This window comes from Hemicordylus capensis, chromosome 2 (assembly GCF_027244095.1).
Source record: "Hemicordylus capensis ecotype Gifberg chromosome 2, rHemCap1.1.pri, whole genome shotgun sequence".
NCBI classification, from domain to species: domain Eukaryota; kingdom Metazoa; phylum Chordata; class Lepidosauria; order Squamata; family Cordylidae; genus Hemicordylus; species Hemicordylus capensis.
The window spans coordinates 364,985,081-365,008,142 of record NC_069658.1 but is presented as its reverse complement, the minus strand read 5'-3'; the positions used below and the strand labels follow the sequence as shown (position 1 = coordinate 365,008,142).

Below are 23,062 nucleotides of genomic sequence, written 5' to 3'. Positions count from 1 at the left end.
TAATCTTCTCACATAGCTTATTTGGGTACTCCACATGCAGTGGCATGCAGTGGGGACAAATATCCCTGGCCTGCCATTGTCAAGGAGTCACCACGGGACCCCATTGTCCTCCTCCTGCACCCAGGCAACAAAGAAAGTGCTCAATGGCTGTAAGTGCGAGGTGCAGCCCCTTTCCTGCTGCTTCCCAGCCGGAAAACATAGCACTTGGAGTGAGGGCGAGAATGAATGCACCCAGCCAGCATTCCATTCACTGCCTGGGAAGGAGCTGGAGAGGAGCCACGCGCCTCCCCCCACCTTATGGGTGCTGGCCATGCCCCGTGTCAGCATGCTGATACTGATGCAGGGGGTGTGTCCTGTGTGCAGGGGCACTGGGGGCAACAGCAGCATGTCTCCAGGTCACTGGCAAACCCCCTGTGTTCCTGACTGTCCATGTGAGTAGCAACTGTGATTGGCCAGGGTTCCTGCTCACATGTTGTAGGCAGCAAAGGCCCTTTTCTTATGCAAGCCAAGTGCGTGGCTGAGGAAGCATACCCAGCAGGCTTGTTGGTCACAGGGCAGTGGGGCCTGGGGCCAGAAAGCATGGTCTCAATCCCCATTGCTGTGTTCTGCAAATACACAGAGGATAATGTGAGTAGAGGACTTCAAAGGAGGGCTATACTTGTGAAAAACACATGAGTGTTTATCTTGCTATGGGCTTGCATGATTTTCACATGCAATGGGTGAGCACAAGTACACATACTTGGGCCCAGCATCACTAGACAGCATCCTCAAGCAGCTGACAGGGTCCAAGAGCCAGGCAAGGCCCACCATGGATGCCCAGCTTGCTGTTCCCCGGGGTGGATTGGGCTCCTGCAGCCCAGAACTCTCCTTAGTGATTGAGCTGATAAACAAAAGGTAAAGAGTGCCGTTGAGTCGATTTCGACTCCTGGCAACCACAGAGCCCTGTGTCTTTTTTTGGGGGGGGGGTCGAATACAGGAGGGGCTTACCATTGCCTCCTCCCACGCAGTATGAGATGATGCCTTTCAGCACCTTCCTATATCGCTGCTGCCCGATATAGGTGTTTCCCATAGTCTGGGAAATATACCAGCAGGGATTTGAACTGACAACCTCTGGTTTGCTCGTCAAGTCATTTGCCTAAAAAAAATCTACAATGCAATGCCCTTGCCTTGATGCTGAGTGACTGGGGTGCTGTGTTGGGGCAGGGGCACTGCTTTGTGGCAGGGAAAGGCAGTGACCAGTGCAGTTGTGGAGAAGGGCTCTTGGTCAGGGGCCCAATTCTCCCCGGGAGGCAATCAGCCTGGTATCGGTGGCTCTTGGGCCCCAGGAGCTGCTGAGAATTCTCTCAAGTGGAAGTGGCCCTGAGTGTATACAACAAACCAGACACTGGTATGGTTTTCACAACAGTGTACACATTTTTAAATTCAATATTTGTGCAGGGAAAAGTCACAAAAGCAGCTCTGATTTAGGACTATAAAAAGAAAGCAGCTCTTTGCTCACCTTGTTTTCAGGCTTGGTGGCTACTGTTAGCCCCAGAGCTGGCCCTCCTGCCAGTGACTGCTTCAGCCTGTCTTTCACCTCGGTCAGTTTGAGTTCTAAATCCACACGCCGTGCCTCATTTGCTTTGCACTGCTCCTCTACGGTTGCAACACGATGCTCCAGCTCTTTCAGGTCTTTTCCTATTCCCAACATAGATATAGGGAGCAAAGTCAGCCACAAACCATCATGTGGCTCCACACTCAGATTACAGGCACAAGGAGAATAAAGAAGAATAAGAACATAAGAACAGCCCTGCTGGACCAGGCCCAAGGACCATCTAGTCCAGCATCCCATTTCACACAGTGGCCCACCAGATGACCCTAGGAAGCCCACAGGCAAGAGCTTAGGGCATGCCCTCTCTCCTGCTGTTGCTCAGCCGCCACTGGTATTTAGAGGCATCTTGCCTCTGTGGCCTATAGCTCCCAGACTAGTAGCAATTGATAGATCTATCCTCCATGAATTTGTTTAAGCCCCTTTTAAGGCCATCCAAGCTAGTGGCCATCACCACATCTGAAGACAGAGAATTCCATAGGTTAATTATGTGTTGTGTGAAAAAAGTACTTCCTTTTGTTGTTCCTAAATTTCCTGGCCTTCAGTTTCATGGGATGACACCTGGTTCCAGAGTTACGCAAGAGGGAGAAAAATTTATCTCTATCAATTTTTTTCACACCATGCATGATTTTATATTATATGATTATTATTATTGTTTACACAGACAGGTGCTATTGACTGGTTTGTTTTATCCAGACGTCGAGTCCTTCCCAAGGACCTGAGATGGCTGAATTTTATTATCAATATCGTTGTTGTTATTGTTATAGATATTGTCGCAGAATATAGGCTGTTCCCAGTAAAGTTGCTCTTTGTAATTGGCTGATGGTGATTTCCGTGGCCCCTATGGTGTTGAGGTGCTCTTCAAGGTCTTTTGGAACTGCACCCAGGGTGCCAATTACCACTGGGATTATTCTGGTCTTTTTCTGCCACAGCCTTTCAATTTCAGTTTGTAGATCTTTGTATTTTGTGATTTTCTCTATTTCTTTTTCTTCTATTCTGCTATCACCTGGTATTGCTATGTTGATTATTTTAACTTGTTTTTCTTTCTTCTTGATTACAGTTATATCTGGTGTATTGTGTGGCAGATGTTTGTCTGTTTGTAGTTGGAAGGCCCATAATATTTTTGCATCTTCATTTTCTACAACTTTTTCAATTTTATGGTTCCACCAATTTTTGCCTACAGGTAGCTTGTATTTTTTGCAGATGTTCCAGTGTATCATCCCTGCTACCTTGTCATGCCTTTGTTTGTTGTCAGTCTCTGCGATCTTTTGACAACAGCTGATTAGGTGGTCCACTGTTTCATCTGCTTCTTTACAAAGGCGGCACTTGCTGTTTGTTGTTGACTTTTCTAATTTTGCTCTTATTGCATTTGTTCTTAGCCACTATTAAATCCTCTGTTTCTTTTTTCAAGTTGCCATTCATAAGCCATTGCCAGGTCTTGGTGATGTCTGATTTTCCACTTATATTGTGCAAATATTGACCATGCAGTGGTTTATTTTTCCATTTTTCTGCTCGGTTCTTGACTTGTTCTTTCTTGTAGGCCTGCTTTGTTTCATTGGTGTTGAATAGTTTCTCTTATTGACCATTTGAAGTGCATCTTCTTCACTGTCCTTGATATATTCTTCAAGGCCTCTTTTCTCCTCCTCTACTGTTTGATGGACTTGCAGCATTCCTCTTCCACCTGAGCTGCGAGGGAGGTATAACCTATCTACATCACTGCGGGGGTGCAGAGCATGATTGATGGTCAAGATTTTCCTGGTCTTACGATCTATTATCTCTAGCTCTAGCTGGGTCCAGTCTATTATTCCTGCAGTGTCTCTGATAACAGGTATACCTTTGCCTATTATTATTATTATTATTTATTTACACAGTCAGACAGGTGTTATTGACTGGTTTGTTTTATCCAGACATCGAGTCCTTCCCAAGGACCTAGGATGGCTCAATTTTATTATCAATGTTCCTGTTATAGATATCGTCACAGAATATAGGCTGTTCCCAGTAAAGCTGCTTTTTGTAATTGGCTGATGATGATTTCTGTGGCCCCTATGGTGTTGAGGTGCTCTTCAAGGTCTTTTGGAACTTCACCCAGGGCGCCAATTACCACTGGGATTATTTTGGTCTTTTTCTGCCACCGCCTTTCAATTTCAATTTGTAGATCGTTGTATTTGGTGATTTTTTCTATTTCTTTTTCTTCTATTCTGCTATCCCCTGGTATTGCTATGTCGATTATTTTGACTTGTTTTTCTTTCTTCTCGACTACAGTTATATCTGGTGTATTGTGTGGCAGATGTTTGTCTGTTTGTAGTCGGAAGTCCCATAATATTTTTACATCTTCATTTTCTTCAACTTTTTCAATTTTATGTTCCCAGCAATTTTTGGCTACAGGTAGCTTGTATTTTTTGCAGATGTTCCAGTGTATCATCCCTGCTACCTTGTCATGCCTTTGTCTGTAGTCAGTCTGTGCGATCTTTTTACATGAGCTGATTAGGTGGTCCACTGTTTCATCTGCTTCTTTACAAAGGCGGCACTTGCTGTTTGTTGTGGATTTTTTGACTTTTTCTCTTATAGCATTTGTTCTTAGTGCCTGTTCTTGTGCAGCCAGTATTAAACCCTCTGTTTCTTTCTTCAAGTTGCCATTCTTAAGCTATTGCCAGGTCCTGGTGATGTCTGCAATTTAATTAAATTGTTGTTGCTGTTGATGATGATGATGATAATAATAATAATAATAATAATAATAATAATAATAATAGGCCCCCAGTGAGGCATTACCTTGGCGTGGTTGTGGGGCTTGCGGTTAATTATAATTAAATTATTATTATTATTATTATTATTATTATTATTATTATTATTATTATCATTATCAGCAACAGCAACAACAATTTAATTTATAGTCTCCAGAGGCCATGCAACACTTGGATTTGTTGTTCTTCTCTTGCAATTTTCTAAAATCATTTTTAATTTTAATCATTTTTAAAAATCAATATTTTTTCCGGTTAAGCAATGTTTCTTCCAGTAACCTTCCAGTAACCTTGCAGTCTCCAGCCCTGGTTGTTCAACTGAAGATCATGAGTCCTGTAGCCCACTTGCCACCAGATGTCCAGGGACTCCAGCACCTGGTGCGGTCCTTGTTGACCTGGGTGACGACCGATCTGGTATAGATTTATTAAAGTTATGTCCCACCATATTGTTGATGGGAGAGGCACTCTTCGTCTGGCTCCTCTGGTGAGACCTGTCCAGTATGGTTGCACCTCTGGCATAGCTCTCATCTTCCTCAGAGCATGCAAGCCCCACAACCACACCAAGGTAGTGCCCCACTGGGAGTATATTATTATTATACCCCCAGTGTAATAATAATAATAATAATAATAATAATAATAATAATAATAATTATTATTATTATTATTATTATTATTATTATTATTATTATTATTATTTACATTTTATATCCCGCTTTTCTTCCATGGAGCCCAGAGCGGTGTACTACATAATTAAGTTTCTCCTCACAACCCTGTGAAGTAGGTTAGGCTGAGAGAGAAGTGACTGGCCCAGAGTCACCTAGCAATTATTATGGCTGAATGGGGATCTGAACTCAGGTCTACCCGGTCCTAGTCCAGCACTCTAACCACTACACCACGCTGCCTCTTTATAGACCTCTATCATGTCTCCCTGTAGTTGCCTCTTCTCCAAACTAAAAAGCCTCAGATGCTGTAGCCTTGCCTCATAAGGAGGATGCTCCACACCCCTAATCATCTTGGTTGTCCTCTTCTGCACCTTTTCCAGTTCTACAATGTTCTTCTTCAGATATGGTGACTAGAACGGTACACAGTACTCCAAATGTGGTTGCACCACAGATTTGTATAAGGGCATTATAATATAAGCAGTTTTATTTTCAATCCCCTTCCTAAGGATCCCTAGCATGGAATTAGCTTTTTTCACAGCTGCTGCTCACTGACACTTTCAACGAGCTGTCCACCACGACCCCAAGATCCCTCTCCTGGTCAGTCACTGACAGCTCAGATCCCATCTGCATATATGTGAAGCTGGGTTTTTTTGCCCCAATAAAAGGAATAAAGGAGGCAAAAGGAGAGTAAAAGTTGGGAAGCTTAGCAGAACAATGAGGGACTGCAACAGCAAAGGGAAATCAGCATGCATGTTAGCCTTCCACTGATGTCCAAGGGTTGGAAAACAGGAGTTTGGCAAATGTACCAAATAGTTTTGGCCTTTCCCAGCATCAATGAACTGTAATTAGGCTTGTGTTTAATTCTGATCCAGAACTAAACATGAGCGTAATTGGGCAGAATGGAATGAAAAACATTAAAGCTGAGTAGACCTGAGTCGACACCCCAGCTTTCAGAAAAATAGCCATGTAATTTTCATGGGGAAAACGTGTTCTCCCAGTAGATGGCAGTATTGGACTTTCCTCCATTCAGGGAGCCTGCCACACTTTCTAAATGAAAATCTGAAGCTATGCTGAGTTGGCATTACAGTACTGAGTTGAACTAGACAGATTTTTCTAGCTAGGTGATACTAAGCACATAGCCAGCACTAACGAGTAGGTGCTGGGGCTAAGGAGTAAGACGCAAAGCAAAACAGTGGCTGTGACATCCCTATGAGAGTAATATTTAGCACATAAAGCCTCATAGTGCAGCTATTAGCAGTTATAGAAGCTGTTCACACGAGCAGCCCTACCCAGGCTTCCACAGTCCTACCCGGTAATGGCTGCTTATGTGAAGCGCCGGGATCACACCCAATCCTGGCACTGCCCTTCCAGGTAGCCTGAGATCTTTCCCTGGAGCTAATCCTGAGGCAGAAGGGCGCAAGTGTGCCCTTCCACCCTGGTGACCAATTGTGTGTCTGCTTGGCCTGCCTGCGGACACAGAGCTGGGCGGTTAGAGTGCCCAGCTGTGGGGAAATCCCCCAATGCACCATGCTCCTTGCGTGGTGATTTGTGGGATTTCTGGAGGCTGGGCTGTGTTCCTCTGGTTACTAGATGACCGCATGGCTCCAGGCAGTGTAACTCACATGGGCACATGAGCCGCACAAGCTGCGCGGCCGGAAAAAGAAAGGAGATCGTCGGGGGGGGGGGAGAAGCTAAGAGCACTCCTGCCTCCCTATCCCCAGCCTCTCTGCCCTACTGTCCTGGGTTGTGAGAATGACCATATAGCCTTTAATGAGGAATCAATGAGTCTTCCTTTTGCTCCTAATGGTGAGGAGTCCTAGGAGAAGGGGAGGTGTGTCTCACTAGCTAAGAAGGGGCAGGCTGCAGACTCTGTGCCAAACAGCAAAGTATGTTGCAAGTATATGCCAGTCAGAGTGGAGGGATCTGTGCAGAGTGGCTAGGGGATGAGGGAGGGAAGAGAGAGGAAGTCATGGACTGGGCAGAAGTGGAATTTCCCCTCCATGTCAGGAGGGCTGTACCTGGGCTGCTCTTCATGGCCTCTCGGAGCTCCCGCTTTTCCTTGCGTAGTGCCATAAGCTCATTCCGGATGGATGCTTTTTCCTTCTCCAGCTTGTCTTTCTCCGTCAGGAACCTCCTGGCATCTTCCTCAGCCCGGTTCTTGCCATACTTGTACTGGTTGGCATCTGCACATGCATGCACAGAGATAAAGAACAGGAGCAACCCTGTATTAGGCACCAGTGTGTGTGTGTGTGTGTGTGTGTGTGTGTGTGTGTGTGTGTGTGTGTGTGTGTTGTCCAGTTCTACCATGGCAGCAGAAAAGTTTAAATGTAGACCCATGCCTGAAGGAGAACAAGCTCAGGAACTGCAAGGCCAGCCGTAACAATAGCTTGCACACTAAAACAAAACCCATTTTAAGAACTCACTTGCATGCCCAACACAGCCCCTGCCCATACATTAGTTGTTATTAGAATGGCTGCATCTTCTTGTTGGCACAGAAACAATGACTTATGGGCACATGGGTTCAAAGAACTCATGTGCCCCCCGCCTCGGGTCACCTCCTCTCCCCTTCTTTGCTTGGAGTGAGGGTTGGGAATTTCACTTAACTAGTTGCAAACGTAGCTGCTGCTGGTATCTTTATTTATTTATTATTTACATTTTCTATCCCGTTCTTCCTCCAAGGCGCTCAGAGCGGTGTACTACATACTTAGGTTTCTCCTCACAACAACCCTGTGAAGTAGGTTAGGCTGAGAGAGAAGTGACTGGCCCAGAGTCACCCAGCTAGTCTCATGGCTGAATGGAGATTTGAACTTGGGTCTCCCCGGTCCTAGTCCAGCACTCTAGCCATTACACCACGCTGGCTCAGTTTGAACTCAGATTGGCTCAGATTGAACTCAGTGCAGGAGGAGGCTCCCGACCCAGCACCCAGGGGGAGGCTGCACCCCTCCCACACCCCACTGCTCAGCTGATCTCCATACGGTGTAGCCTTGGATGCCAGGTCAGGAGCCTCCTCCCACACCAAGTTCAAGATACCAGTGGCATCTACATTTGCTCTTGGTTAAGTGACATTCTCCACTCTCGTCACACACACCCCTCCTCCCCAAGCATTGTTTCTGAAGAGAGGGAGCGCCCTTGCCACCAGGGTAGGAAACGCACCGCCACTGGTGGGTGGGCAAGTGAGGGCACCCATCAGAACAGGGGCTGCCTATGCCCTCACTACGCTACTGAGCACAACCACACATCCAATTATGAATTGGACTGTTGGAGTTCTAGCCCAGCTTAGCATTCTTGTGACATTTATTTAAGTGGCATCAATACAGTTAAGATTTACAGCCACCAGTGAAGTGCCCAACTTTTTTTTTTTTTAAGGTATAAGAGTCTGTCAAACAAGCTTCAAAGAGCATAAATCAGTACAGAACTCCAAGGTTTCAGCCCAGCATTCCTTATCACGGCTGTACTGGATCTCCTCACAGAAGGAATCTCACAAAAGGAAGAAGATGTTCCCTGAGGAAAAAATAGTCTTCAGGAACTTGCTCTGCAATCCTAAACACATTTAATTCAGAAGCAATGACTTCAAATGGGACACACTTCCAGGGTGCTTAGGAAAAATGACAGGAATGGTGCACTTCGTTTCCCATTTTTCGTTACTGTGAATGGAGCCAGGATGAGGTCACAAACCTACTCATATATGCACAGATTGCTTTCCTGACACTGGCCATTTCCTGACTTGCTGGCTGCTTGTGCATCCTTTACTTCAGCCATATTCTCCCAAGAACATGCCTATTGTTCTGAGAAGCTAGAGGTGAAACAGGAGCACTTGCTCGAACCCACCCAAATCTTGGTCTGGCCTGGAAATTAGTTTTCCTGTGCTAGCGTATGTGTAAACAATCCCCGTCCATCAGGAAGCGGAACACAGATAATGAACAAGCAGAAACTGGGACACGTTCCATAAATGGAGGCGCAGAGTAGAGGGCGAGTGCTGTGTTGTGAGTGCTGAGAATGGCTCTTTGGGAATGGAAGCACCAAGAGTAACCTGCCCTCTCTCCTCTCAAGCTGTTAATAAGTGAGCGACAATGAGCGCTCAGTGGCTAGACCATACCCAAACTTACTTGATGCATGGCGCTTGACTTTGACTTGTGGATCCACACGGCGAGATTTCTCACTGCAAGAGGAACCATGGCGCTTTACCTGGGATCCCGATGGTCGCCCTGACTTTTCCAACTACAAACAGGAAGCAAGAAAGCATTAATAAACTGATGTTTCAGAGGACATTTCAGAGTATATCATGGGTGGGTGTGAGCAGCGACTAAATCTCCTTCCTTGTAGACACACCTGGATGAAGTACATCGTACAGATGCATCTACCAGCTGCCAAGCACTTGGGAGTCGAACAGGGTCACAGCTCAGGGGATGGGGCCCTAGCCAATTGGCAGAGCCTCTGCTTTGCATGCAGAAGGTCCTAGGTTACTCCCTGGCATCTCCAATTAGGACTGGGAGAGACTCCTGCCTGAAAGCTTGGAGAGCTGCTGCCAGTCCGTGTAGGCAATACTGAGCTAGAGGGACCAATGATCTGACTCAGTAGAAGGCAGCTTCCAATGTGGCCTGGAAGAAGTATAGTGTCAGGAAATGCAATCATGAAGAAGGGCAATGTCAGGAAAGCAAACAGAGAAAACAGGGTGATGGCCTTTTTTGTACAGGTAGACCTCAGCACACACAGTCCCAACAACCGCAGTTTTGCACATCTGTGGTCGGGCAATTGAGACCCAACCTCGGCATATGAGGGGTAACTGAAAGGGTTAAGAACCATGTATCTGTGGTTCCTAGGTGGCCAGAAGCCAACCACCATTTTGATGAAAGGAGCCATTTTGTGGCTCATTTGTGTTAAACAAAATTATGCGATTTTTCATAGAAAATTGGCAGAATTGGGGGTTGCGGGGGCATTGCAGCACAGCTGGAGACCTCAAGAGCATGGTGCATTCTTTTTTTGCTCCTATTTCTGCTGTTTGACTTTTTTGCCATTTTTGCGCTTCCAGGAACCTAACCATGGTTGCAGCCAAGAACAGAAGCCCCGCAGATAACGAGGTCCACCTGTATTTCATTTTTAAAGAATACCTCCACTTTCTCATAAGGTACTTCATCATATAACACCCGGGAGGAGTCTGTTTGGTTCTCAAGGGAGGAGCTGGCCCACCTGAAAAGGCAAAGAAAGAGATAAAAATAAATCTAGCACTGTCTGCCAAATCCTGAACATCTTTCTAAGCAAATGATCGAACTCTCCTTTCCATGAGAGCTAACTCTTAACAAAATGAATCCAAGCTCACCATTTGTAGGTATACATTGTCCAAACAACTTTTCTACACAAGCCCTGTGTTTGGGGTAATGCAGGAGAGGAGATGGCGCTTAGAAAGGGGAGAACTGAAGGAACAGAAGTGTTGGGCTCAAAAGAACTTACTAACAAACTACACATGACTTGGTGCTAGTTCTTTAAACTAAAGTATCGTGGTCTGTGAGTGTGTGATCTGGTTCAGGACTACAAAAGGGGCAGGCACTAGCACCAGGGTCCTGATCCAGAGTAGGGGGTATCCTGGGAGGGAGCTCCTATTGGCACCAATAGGTATCCTCCCAGGATAAATAGCATGTGCAGGGTGGCCTCAATTTGTTATTGGCGCCATGGCAGGAGAAAGAGCTACAACACCCCCTCCCCCACTATCTGTGGTCTCAAATCCACATTGGGGCCCTCCCATACATGCTTTTTTGTATTTAAGCTAAAACCGCATGGAAGGCTTATGCTGTACATTTAAAGTAATGCGCAGTTTGATCCTAAGTCGCAAACTCATGCTTTGACTCTTGGAAATGCGAAAAATGCTACATTTTTAGGAGTACACCCAATATGTTTTCCACAACTAAAAATGTTGTTATGTATGAATGTGGCTATGGGTGCACTTCTCAGGGAGTCAGGAATGAGAGAGCCTCCCTGTCAAATGTACATTGTGTGGCAAATCTGGGCTTGCTACTGCATAATGTATAACACACACAAAATCATATAATTAAAAAGATTTACTCTCCACCCTTTAAATTCACTAATATATATATATTTTTAAAACCCCACCTTTCCATTCCACAAATAAAGGCATAGTGAAATTCCCTTTTATAGGTACATAAAACAGGTTATGCCTGTTAAGAGGTATTCAGTGCAACGTTTATTTATGTTTTACTATGCATCCTAGATTACATTAAGAAAGCTGGACTGGCACTGTGCCACATTTACACCCATATCATAAATCATAGATGCAGGCCTGTGTCTCAGCCCGATACAAGATACAAGCCTTTTCACCACATTCATATCCTTGATAGCCTGCTCTATTCCATATTTTGAGTATGAATTAAGCAGGCTGTCATTTTGATTCTATTAAGTTTTAGAGACACAAACCAATCTATATTGCTAGTGTAGATTAGGGGTGTGCAATTCGGTATTTTCGGTGTTTCGATTCGGACCCGAACCGAAACACCCCTGTTCTGTTCTGTGCCCAAATTTTGCTCACCCGAATCACCCCCGATTCGGTTCAGATTTACCCAAATCCGAATCTGAATCTATTCGGGTAAGAAAAACGGGGCCTGGGGCCAAAAGAGTGGGGTGGGGTGGTAGTGCCTAATGTTGAAGTTCATGTCTTATTTAGATTGAAGTTCATGTCTTGTTTAGATTCTATGATAGCAAATTAGAGTGGATTCATGGTGTGTCATTGAAAATCTCATTTCCTATCATAGAATCCACACTCAGAATACCTCAGAAACAACAGAACCCTGTACGCCATGGGTTAGAAACCCATGGGGGTGGTTGGCACCCTATGTGCACTACACCACCACTCGCTCTGGGCCACCCCAGCACCCCCCAAGTGCACTTATGGGGCTGCTGAAAGCTCCATTCTATTATAACTTATGAGGAAAAACCTTAAAGAAGCGTAAACTTCAACAATTAACCAAAAATCAGCCCTCTGCCCAAATCCTTTGAAAAAATTCAGGTAGCTTCCTTGCCCCTACCCGGCACTACCACCAATCCCACACCGCTCTAGGCCACCCCTTCCCCCCCGACATGAAGCGATACACCCTCCATTATACCTAATGGGGGGAAACCTTAAAAATGCGTAAACTTCAGAAATTCACCAAAAATCAGCCCTTTGCCCAATCCCTCTGCAATTGGGGTGGTAACCTCCACCCATTAGGCACTACCACCCCACCCCACTCTTTTGGCCCAGATCCCACGTTATGCCCCCTATCTGCTCCAAAGACACTAAAACTTCAGAAATTCACCAAAAATCAGCCCTTTGCCCAATCCCTCTGCAATTGGGGTGGTAACCTCCACCCATTAGGCACTACCACCCCATCCCACTCTTTTGGCCCCAGGACCTTTTCAATTAAAGTAAAAGGAAAGCAATTTCTGCATTGAAATCAATGGAGGCAAAAAGGCGGGAAATTCAAAAGGACATCAAACTGAAAATGGAGGGGGAAGAAGAAGACAAGGCTGGCACTTTTCTAGGGCACAAAAAGGAGACCCAAAACACCCAAAAAATTCGGACCCGAAACAGGGGTGATTTGTTTCGGGTCCAAAAATTATTGGGTCTCATCATGGGTGATTCGGTTCGGCTCTGAATCACCCGAAATTGGTCGTTTCAGGTACAGATCGTTCTGTGCCCGAAACGTTTTGCACATCCCTAGTGTAGATGATATTATTATTATTAATTATTGTATTTATTTATTTATTTATTTACACAGTCAGACAGGTGTTATTGACTGGTTTGTTTTGTCCAGACATCGAGTCCTTCCTAAGGACTTGGGATGGCTGAATTTTATCGTAAATGTTGTTGCTGTTGTTATAGATATCGTCGCAGAATATAGGCTGTTCCCAGTAAAACTGCTTTTTGTAATTGGCTGATGGTGATTTCTGTGGCCCCTATGGTGATGAAGTGCTCTTCAAAGTCTTTTGGAACTGCACCCAGGGCGCCAATTACCACTGGGATTATTTGGGTCTTTTTCTGCCACAGCCTTTCAATTTCAATTTGTAGATCTTTGTATTTTGTGATTTTTTTCGATTTCTTTTTCTTCTATTCTGCTATCCCCTGGTATTGCTATGTCGATTATTTTAACTTGTTTTTCTTTCTTCTCGACTACAGTTATATCTGGTGTATTGTGTGGCAGATGTTTGTTTGTAGTCGGAAGGCCCATTATATTTTTACATCTTCATTTTCTTCAACTTTTTCGATTTTATGGTCCCACCAATGTTTGGCTACAGGTAGCTTGTATTTTTTGCAGATGTTCCAGTGTATCATCCCTGCTACCTTGTCATGCCTTTGTTTGTAGTCAGTCTGTGCGATCTTTTTACAACAGCTGATTTTTACAACAGCTTTTTACAACATCGTTTTACAACAGCTTAGGTGGTCCACTGTTTCATCTGCTTCTTTACAAAGGCGGCACTTGCTGTTGTTGTGGATTTTTCGACTTTGGCTCTTATTGCATTTGTTCTTAGTGCCTGTTCTTGTGCAGCCAGTATTAAACCCTCTGTTTCTTTCTTCAAGTTGCCATTCTGAAACCATTGCCAGGTCTTGGTGATGTCTGATTTTCCACTTATATTGTGCAAATATTGACCATGCAGGGGCTTATTTCTCCATTTTTCTGCTCGGTTCTTGACTTGTTCTTACTTGTAGGCCTGTTTTCTTTCATTGGTGTTGAATAGTTTCACGTTATTGACCATTTGAAGTGCATCTTCTTCACTGTCCTTGATATATTCTTCAAGGCCTCTTTTCTCCTCCTCGACTGTTCGATGGACTTGCAGCATTCCTCTTCCACCTGAGCTGCAAGGGAGGTATAGCCTATCTACATCACTGTGGGGGTGCAGAGCATGATTGATGGTCATGATTTTCCTGGTCTTACGATCCAGCGTCTCTAGCTCTGCCTGGGTCTAGTCTATTATCCCTGCAGTGTATCTGATAACAGGTATAGCCCAGGTGTTTATGGCTTGTATGGTGTTCCCGCCATTGAGTTTGGACTTGAGGATTTTTCTAACTCTCCTGATGTATTAACTTCCAATTTTTCTTTTAACTTCAGTGTGTGCGATGTTATCAGCCTGGAGAATGCCCAAGGATTTGTAATGTTCTTTCTCTTCCAGGTTCTTGATCTTGCTTCCATTGGGCAGTTCTATTCCTTCTGTTTTTGTTATTTTCCCTCTGTTCATTATTAATGCAGCACACTTGTCTAATCCAAACTCCATTGCTATATCGCTACTGAATATACGGACAGTGTTTAGCCGTGATTCGATTTCTGACTGGGACTTTCCATACAACTTCAGATCGTCCATGTACAGCAGATGGTTGATTTGACTTGATGTTTTAGATGTTTGGTATCCGAGGCCTGTTTTGTTGAGTATTTGTGAAAGTGGGGTCATGGCGATTACAAACAACAGAGGGGATAGTGAGTCCCCTTGGAAAATGCCTCTTCTAATGCTAACCTGTCCAAGTGTCTCACCATTGATTGTTAACTGTGTACTCCACATGCTCATTGCTTTTTTATAAATATCTGAATGTTTTTGCTGACACCAGTTGTTTCTAAACATTTTAGTATCCATGTGTGAGGCAATGAATCGAAGGCTTTCTTGTAGTCAATCCATGCAACACTTAGATTGGTTTTTCTTCTCTTGCAGTTTTCTGAAATCATTTTGTCAATCAGCAGCTGGTCTTTTGTGCCTCTGGTGTTCGGGCAATTTCCTTTCTGTTCAGCTGGAAGCTGTTTGTTAGTTAATAAGTGTTGCATCACTTCATCTGCAATTATTCCAGTTAATAATTTGAACATGGTTGGCAGACAGGTTATTGGTCTATAATTACTTGGAACTGCACCTTTTGCTGGGTCTTTCATTATGAGATGAGTTTTCCCAGTTGTTAGCCATTGTTCAATATCACCTCCTTGCAAAATGTGATGGAACTGTTTTGATAGTTGTTTCTGAAGGCTTGTTAGGTGTTTAAGCCAAAAGCCATGCAGTTCATCGTCACCTGGAGCAGTCCAATTTTTAATTTTCTTTGCTCTTTCACTTATTAATTCTGGTGTTATTATTAGATCTTGCATTTGCTGGTTACATTTTTTGACCTCTTTCATCCAGCCTGCTTTTTTATTATAATCTATTGGATTGTCCCATAATTTCCCCCAGAATTGCACTGTTTCTTCTTTATTTGGTGTTTCTAGGTTTCTTGCAGTTTCTCCTTCTATGCTTTGGTAGAAACGTCTCTGATTCGACTGGAATTGGAGATTCTGCCTGTGTTGTGTAGTTCTGGCTTCATACCTGCTAATCTTCTTTGACACTGCTGTTATTTGCTGCTTTATTATTTCCAGGACTTCTCTAATTTTCCTTGAATCTAGGTGGTCTTTTTGGATCAGATACTGTTTGGTGTTTTCATTCTTCAGCTTCTTGTCTTTCATATCTTTCAATCTGCTAGCATCTGATCTAAGCCTGGAGATTTTATTTTCTAATCTAATCTTCCATTTAAATGATGTACTACTTTCTTTTTTTACAGGTCCATTGATCTTATATCCGAGCTCTTGTGTTGTTATTGTTGCTGCACTGTACATTAGTTGGTTTGTTTCTTGCAAATTATTGGTTGTTATTTCTGCAAGTGCAGCATTAATAATAATAATAATAATTATTATTATTATTATTATTAATTCGATTTCTATACCGCCCTTCCAAATATGGCTCAGGGCAGTTTACACGGAGAAGTAACAAACAAATAAGATGGATTCCTGTCCCCGAAGGGTTCACAATCTAAAAAGAAACATCAGATATACACCAGCAACAGTCACTGGAGGTACTGTGCTGGGGGTGGATAGGGCCAGTTACTCCCCCCCCACTAAATAAAGAGAATCGCCATGTTAAAAGGTGCCTCTTTGCCAAGTTAGCAGGGATATGAATAGAAATTTCAATTATCAGAGGCTTTATCAAGAACAAGCAGTATCAGACAGGCAATCTCAATAGAGGAGGTGACACAGGGTTTTGGGGTTTTTTTGCATCCAGCTACAATCGCAGAATGCCAGTAGAGGAGGCCCTTACATGTAGGAGTGTCTCACAGCATTGATTATATTGGCTATTTTCTCCACATCCACATAGTCATAGTGTAATGCCTCTGGGGTTGTCTGAGAACCTGTTTCAACTAGCAGAAGCCCAAGCCAGCGCCCCAGATCTTCATAACTGCTTGCCTGTGGGTTAAGACAACAGTTAAAAGTGAAAAGGAGAAACAGTTCATGGAGTAGCAATTAACAATATTACAACCCTCTTCTAAGTAAACATAGTCAAGGGTAGATGTTTATAGCAATCGTTCTCCCTTAACCTCAAACTCCCTGTCAGAGTTCCCCCTAACAGGGATCCCCAGATGTTGTTGACTACAACTCCCACAATCCCCAAGCAAAAGCCATTGCAGCTGGGGATTCTGGGAGTTGTATTCAGCAACATCTGGGAATCCCTGTTAGGGGGAACACTGCTCCCTGACTCTCAAACTGACAGCTATACCATTAACCATGGGAATCTCCAAGTCATGTACAACTCTGCCAGTGAGGCTTCCACAAACAAGACAGGGAATGGTTAGATTCTGAATGGACAGGGCCACTGCCTGTCCATTCCAGCAGATCAAGGCAAGTTCAGACTCTGAGCAGAAAGAAGGCCTGGCAAAGACTAGGGGCTGGTTCACATAACCCTGAAAAGCCAATTGACATGTGGGTTGATGGTACCTCGATGAGTGTGGGCATCAAATAGTGAAGCAGCATGTTATTGTTTCACCACGTGCACTAAATCCCACTTTCCCCCCAGTACAGGCTGATGTTGTGCCACAGAGCCACTGGTCGCACATGTGGAAACCTTTGTAATTGTGTAACCCAATGTCAGCCTACATTGGGGGGACGGGACCAAATGGACAGGTGGTAAAGGAACAGGATTTCTTCACCACACGCCCAAACGTAACCCACATGCTCCCAACCTCTGTTTTCGCCTGCTTTGAGATGTTGTTTGCTATGGATTACCTGGTTTGCCCAGTCATGTGGGTTTTTGTTTTTTTTATGCATGTGTTAATTCAGGTGTCTGAATATCAGCTTTGTCTTAAGATCCAAGTGAAGTTATATTGCACACATGAAACTGAAGCATGGCAACATTCCGCACATCTGTATTTTATGAAACAAGCTGCATGAAGGTGTTAATTCCATCAAGTTGATGATGAGAAATTCTTTTGATTGTTATGAGTAATATGGGTTATCAGTGAGGAAGTGTAGGTGTTAAGGAGATCATCTGATGCCCACACACAATCCATTGGCTTCATCCGGTAGACTAGTCTAGCTATAGAATTAATCATCCTGTGTTATTAAATGTCTTTTTCACAAGCATTGCTCCATGTGGAAGGATTTGGGATCTTGGCACAGTTCATGAAAGGCCCACAAAGTTTAGTTAAGTAGGGATGCCTTGGATATCAGAGTTCTTCTGTTATCCAAGGCATCACTGTTTAACTAAGTTTTGTGGGATGCCCAAGACCCCACAGAACTCTGGCTCTGTTTGCCTGTTTATGTCTTGTCAAGGCAGCAGAGGCATTCTTCAACAGAGTGATCAGGAACCAACACACACTCACCTCCAAGGCTGAAACTTCTTGTCCATTGCGAAGGATGCGGAAAGCAAAGGGGTGCTTGGGGCCAAGTCCTGGTGCCACCTCACAACCCCGCAGGACAATGACATTCACATGTGTTCTCAAGTCAGTGCGGTCCTTGTGGAAATAAAGCATGTTGCCTTTTAAACGACACCAACGTTCTTTCCAGCACTGGTTAACCAAAACATTCAAGTAGCCTGTTGGGGGACAAAAAAGCTTCTGAGTGGCCAGTGTTTCAAAGGGAAAATGCAAAAACCTCAAGGTGATCTCCTAGGAAACCAGAAAGTGTTGAGTAGCTGAGCTTAAGGATGACAAATCAAATCAGATCCTGGGAGCCCAAAATTATTTGGAGATCAGTTAGATGTTTGCCCGAATAATTATTAGTCATTAGGTAACCCATTTCCTCCCACAAAGATGCACTGGTAACAAATCATGTTACTCTATTTTTGCCGCTACATAATTGATTCAAACATTTGAATAAGAAACACTTGGATTTAATTGTTTAGAGTATGTTGATTTCAGCTAAAGCCCACTCACAGCATATTATAGAAGTAAATGCTTGCATGGAATCTCTCTTGTCTTATGGTGAGAAAGGGGATGTCACCTGGACCCTGGGTTGTTTTTTTAGTGCCCCTAGATTTAGCTGTCTATCTCTGATCAGCTTGTAGTGCAAAGAAAGGCATAAGATATGGAAGCTGTCACCTGTTATGAAACGTACTTATGAAACATTCTGCCTCTTTCCTTTGCATGCCCCAATACAAACCACAGCAAGGGATGTCTTCCTCTGTAGAGGATGTCTGGGTGTCCTCAGGAGATGGCTTCTTCTTGGAGAAGCTGATTATTCTGGTGATTTTCCTCCCAGCTGCTCGACTCACAGATCCTTTTAATTCTGCTAAGCCACTCTTTTTGCCTTTCCCTAGAAGCAGAAGGAATACAGCTTAAAATCAGCATGTGGATTTTCTGACCCCAAAAGAATCAGGGACCTATTAAAGTCACTGGAACCAGGCTGTATCCCATTCTATTTATATCTCCAGAATGCCTATCAACCAATGTATTTGTATGCTGCCTTTCCACAAAATTGTGCCCAAGGCAGAGGTGTGTGTGTGTGTGTGTGTGTGTGTGTGTGTGTGTGTGTGTGTGAGAGAGAGAGAGAGAGAGAGAGAGAGAGAGAGAGAGAGAGAGAGAAGAGTTACTGGCCTGGATGCTTCAGTAGGGTATCTATCTATCTATCATATTTTTATACCACCTGATATGTAAATCTCTAGGCAGTGTACAGATGCCAACATTAAAATCACAGGTTAAAATAAATAAAACACAATAAAAACAATATAAATCAAATTATTAAAATTCTAATTAAAAGTTTGAGATAACAGGAAAGTCTTGAGGGTCTTCCTGAAAACAAACAGAGAAGGAGATGCTCTTATTTCAGCAGGGAGCATATTCCAAAAACCTGGGGCAACCACAGAGAAAGTCCAGTCCTGAGTTGCCACCAGATGAACTGGTGGCAACCATAACCGGACCTCTCCAGAACATCATAAAAGGCAGGAGGTTCATGACAAAGGAGGTGCTCTCTTAAGTAACCTGGTCCCAAGCCATTAAGGGCTTTATAGGTAATAACCAGCACTTTGTATTTTACCCGGAAACATATCAGCAGCCAGTGCAGTTCTTCCAAAACCGGTGTTATATGATGCCTTCTTCTTGTCCCAGAGACCAATCTGGCTGCCTGATTCTGTTCCAATTGTAGTTTCCAGACTATGTACAAAGGCAGCCACACGTAGAGCACATTACAGTAGTCAAGGCTGGAGATTACCAGCATATGTACCACTGTTTTAAGGTCATTAAGACTCTTAATGGGTATTAAGAGTTGGTTGAAGATAGCAGATCCAGATATCCCCATGTGGTATAACTTTTGTAAGCCCTAGAATGTGCATGATGACTGAGTTACCCTGAACTAAAATTTACCGGACAAGAGGCCCACCAATTCTAGTGTGGGCTGCTTCTAAAAAAGGGGGCAGCTTCACAGAGGATGGGACCAGGGTTTAGTTTGCAGTGCTGTTTTTCTTGTCATCTCAAGCAAAGCAGTGCCTGGCTCCCAGGGAAGCAGAGAAGTGCTAGGAACTCACCTTGCTCATGGGTATCCCTCCGAGTGCCAGAAGAGCAGTTTTCCATGGTTGCAACACTGTCAGAGTCAGAAGTCTGCTTGTCCTGAGATGGCCTCTGTTCAGAGGAGAACAGCACATACAGTATCCAGTTACTTGCTAGTACTCATTTTTCTACTTCTTTTTCTACTTCTTCTCCAACCCCAATTGTGTATACTATAGGTATCCATTGCTTTCACTGATCTAATGATATCACTGAAAGAAATGATCCTTGCCATTTTCCAAGCTAGCCCCTGGATGCTCTTTGCTTTGATAAAGAACATTGGACAGATGCCAGCATCTCTATGGCAATTCTGACATTTGTTACTCAGCACCTGGTTTTCCACATGACCTCATGTTCATTCCATCCCAAAGAGGATTGTATCCCACTCCTCAACAAAACACTATGCAAGAGCTGAAGCAAGAGGTCTCCCTCTAGGACCTTCTTTCCCATTATGAAGTCATACACTGTAGTCAAAATGTGGCTCTACACATGGCATCATAATCTATTGGCCAAATCCCTAAGAGTGGCATCAGTAGGGGAGGGTTGAACAAAGAGGCTACCTTGTCATGGTCCATTTTGCAAGTGAGCATAGGAGATATAGGGACTTCTGTTCCACTTGGTCCTCCTCCATTAGGACTGCTCACTTCCTTTATCACCTGTAAAAGATGATATAAGTGTTGAGTCTCAGAACAGTGGAAACATTGGTACTTCTCATCTAGAACAGACTTTTCATCACTTAAAGCCAGGATAGCTAACTGGTGGTAAGGTACATCAAGGGAACAGTAAAATGTTTGCCTATATTTCTCATGTAAAAAGAAAAAAAAATGAGTTTACACTGTAAGAGATGGAAAAACAGGTCGTTTAGCTGTAACTTATGATCTGGAGGTCATCCATTGTCAGTCATGAGAAATGAGTTTCTGCGCTTGCGCAGGGACCTTCTGGATGGATTAATTAGCTCCTCTCTGACGCCCCTCCCTGCCCTGCATGTGCTCTGTGCCTTTCTTTTCCTGGCAGTCAGGTGCCATTTTGTTTCAGTTTCTTGCTGATCCGCCTGATGTTTAGATGATCCACACCTTGTGCAATCCAGTGACCAAATAGGCAAGTCAGTCTTGTTCCTTAAAATGCTGCAGCGGAGAGGTACAGGTTAGTCTCATGACTGACAACGGATCACCTCCAGATCATAAGTTACAGGTAAGCAACTTGTTTATCTGGAAGTGATCCGTTGTCATCATGAGAAATGGATGACTAGCCAGCTTTTTCCTCCATGGTGGAGGATGCAGCCATTCCACCCACTACTCTAGAACTCTCTTGAGTACCTCTCTTCCAAAGTTGGCTTCCACCGCCATACTAAGTCTATGGCATAGTGCTTTATGAAAGGTGAGTGTGTAGACCATGTAGCAGTCACACATATGTCCTTGAAACAAAGACCAGATAAGTGAACAGTGGAAGTAGCATACGCTCTCGTGGAGTGTGCTTTTATCAGTTTGGGAGGTTGTTGATCCTGTACCTTATACATTAAGAAAATGAGCTCCACTAACCAATGTGACAGCCTTTGCCTGGACACAGACAGGCCCTTATTTTTATCTTTGAACAAGACAAAGAGCATCTTAGTTTGTCTTCCCTTTAGATAATACAGAAGGCACCTCCTTACATCCAGAGAGTGCAATGCTTTCTCCAATCGCGTTTCAGGCTCCTGAAAAAAGGATGGAAGCACAATGTTCTGATTCAAGTGGAAGTCAGTTACTACCTTTCGTAAGAATGTGGGGTTTTATATGTATAGTTAACGTGAACCACACAGACAGGTAAGCGGGAAGTCAATATTGACTTAAATAAATGAATGTAGTTGGATTGTAAAGCTGTTGTAAAAGCCAATAAAATTTTAAAATGCAAAAAAGAATGCGGGGTCAGTACACATAACCACTTTGTTAGGATAAAATTGTGTATACGGCACATCTGTTCTTAAAGCAGCTAGTTCACTTACACATTGGGCAGTAGTGATAGCGATTAGAAAGATGGTCTTGAACATCAAGTAACGTAGGCTCACTTCACAAAGTGGCTCAAAAGGGGATTCCATCAGAAAGGCCATCACTAGGGATAGGCTCCATTGTTCCGTTGGGTGTCTTATTGAGGGGGTAAAGATTATCAATGTCCCACAAGAATTTCTTGCACAGTGGATGTGAAAAGGCAGAGTGACATTGCCAGCCTTTATGTTTCACTGAAATAACGGCCAGGTGGATCCGCAGAGACACATTGGTTAAACCCGCTTCTTTCAGAGTGGTTAAGTATAACAAGACCTGATTTGTAGAGGCCTTGAATGGGTGGAATCCATGCTCTCTTGCATAAATCGTGAACCGCTTCCACCTAATAGCTTAACTTCTTCTGGTGGAGGTTCTATGACAGTTCAGTAGGATATTTTTCAATAGTTGACCTTGCACACCGTTAGTTGCAACGTCCGAAGGGATGGATGTAATATTTCCCACCCGTCTATCGACAATAGATCGGGGTCCAGTGGAAGATGACAATAGTTGTTCCCCATCAGTCTGAGTAGAGACGCAAACCATGGTTGGCGCAGTCACCATGGTGCCACCAAAATGGCTCTTGCAATGTCTTGTATCAGCTTGCCTACCACCCTGTTGACCAGGGGTTGAGGGGGCAACATATAGAGCAGGCTTTCCCCCCAGTGGTGCTGAAAAGCATCCCCAAGGGACCCTTGCCAAATGCCCGCTCTGGAACAAAACTGTGGAAATTTCTTTTTTCTGGTTGAAGTAAACATATCCACCTGAGGAATGCCTCATCTTTCTATCATACGATCTAGGCATGTTTGCTTCAATTCCCATTCATGATGTTGCTGGTTCCTGAAAGTCCTGCTCAGGTCATCCGCCAAGACGTTTTCCAATCCCTTGATGTGGATGGCAGTGAGATAAACATTCTTGGATATGCACCAATTCCACAGCTGGGTGCTCAGAGCACACAGGGAGCATGACATCGTGACACCCTATCAGTTTACATAGGCGATCGCCGTGGTATTGTCCATTTGTAACTGCACAATCATGTTTTAAGCAAGGGTGCAAAAGACTTCAGTGCCTGGTAAGCCACCATCAATTCTAAGAAACTGATGTGCATTCTTTGTTGTTGCATTGTCCACAGACCCTGAACTTGATGGGCTCCACAATGGGCCCCCCAACTCGACAGAGAGGCGTCTGTCGTGACCCACTGTGTCAGTTGGAGGATCAAAAGCAACCCTGTTTAGAAGATTCTCCCTCACTTTCCACCA

The 23,062-nt window shown here is 44.0% G+C and overlaps 1 protein-coding gene across 6 annotated transcripts in view; it reads right to left on the bottom strand.

The window, feature by feature from the left end:
- AFAP1L1 (actin filament associated protein 1 like 1) overlaps positions 1-23,062 on the bottom strand; it is a 111,834-nt gene that overhangs the window by 4,060 nt on the left and 84,712 nt on the right. For all 6 annotated transcript variants that reach the window (XM_053300471.1, XM_053300473.1, XM_053300474.1 and 3 more), the window contains 9 exons: positions 20,349-20,444; positions 19,770-19,863; positions 18,410-18,562; positions 17,632-17,843; positions 16,074-16,219; positions 10,097-10,175; positions 9,095-9,206; positions 7,007-7,171; positions 1,499-1,677 (listed from right to left, as the gene is read on the bottom strand). In XM_053300471.1, the coding sequence (XP_053156446.1) occupies positions 1,499-1,677; positions 7,007-7,171; positions 9,095-9,206; positions 10,097-10,175; positions 16,074-16,219; positions 17,632-17,843; positions 18,410-18,562; positions 19,770-19,863; positions 20,349-20,444 (1,236 nt within the window). The remainder of the gene's footprint in view (positions 1-1,498; positions 1,678-7,006; positions 7,172-9,094; positions 9,207-10,096; positions 10,176-16,073; positions 16,220-17,631; positions 17,844-18,409; positions 18,563-19,769; positions 19,864-20,348; positions 20,445-23,062) is intronic.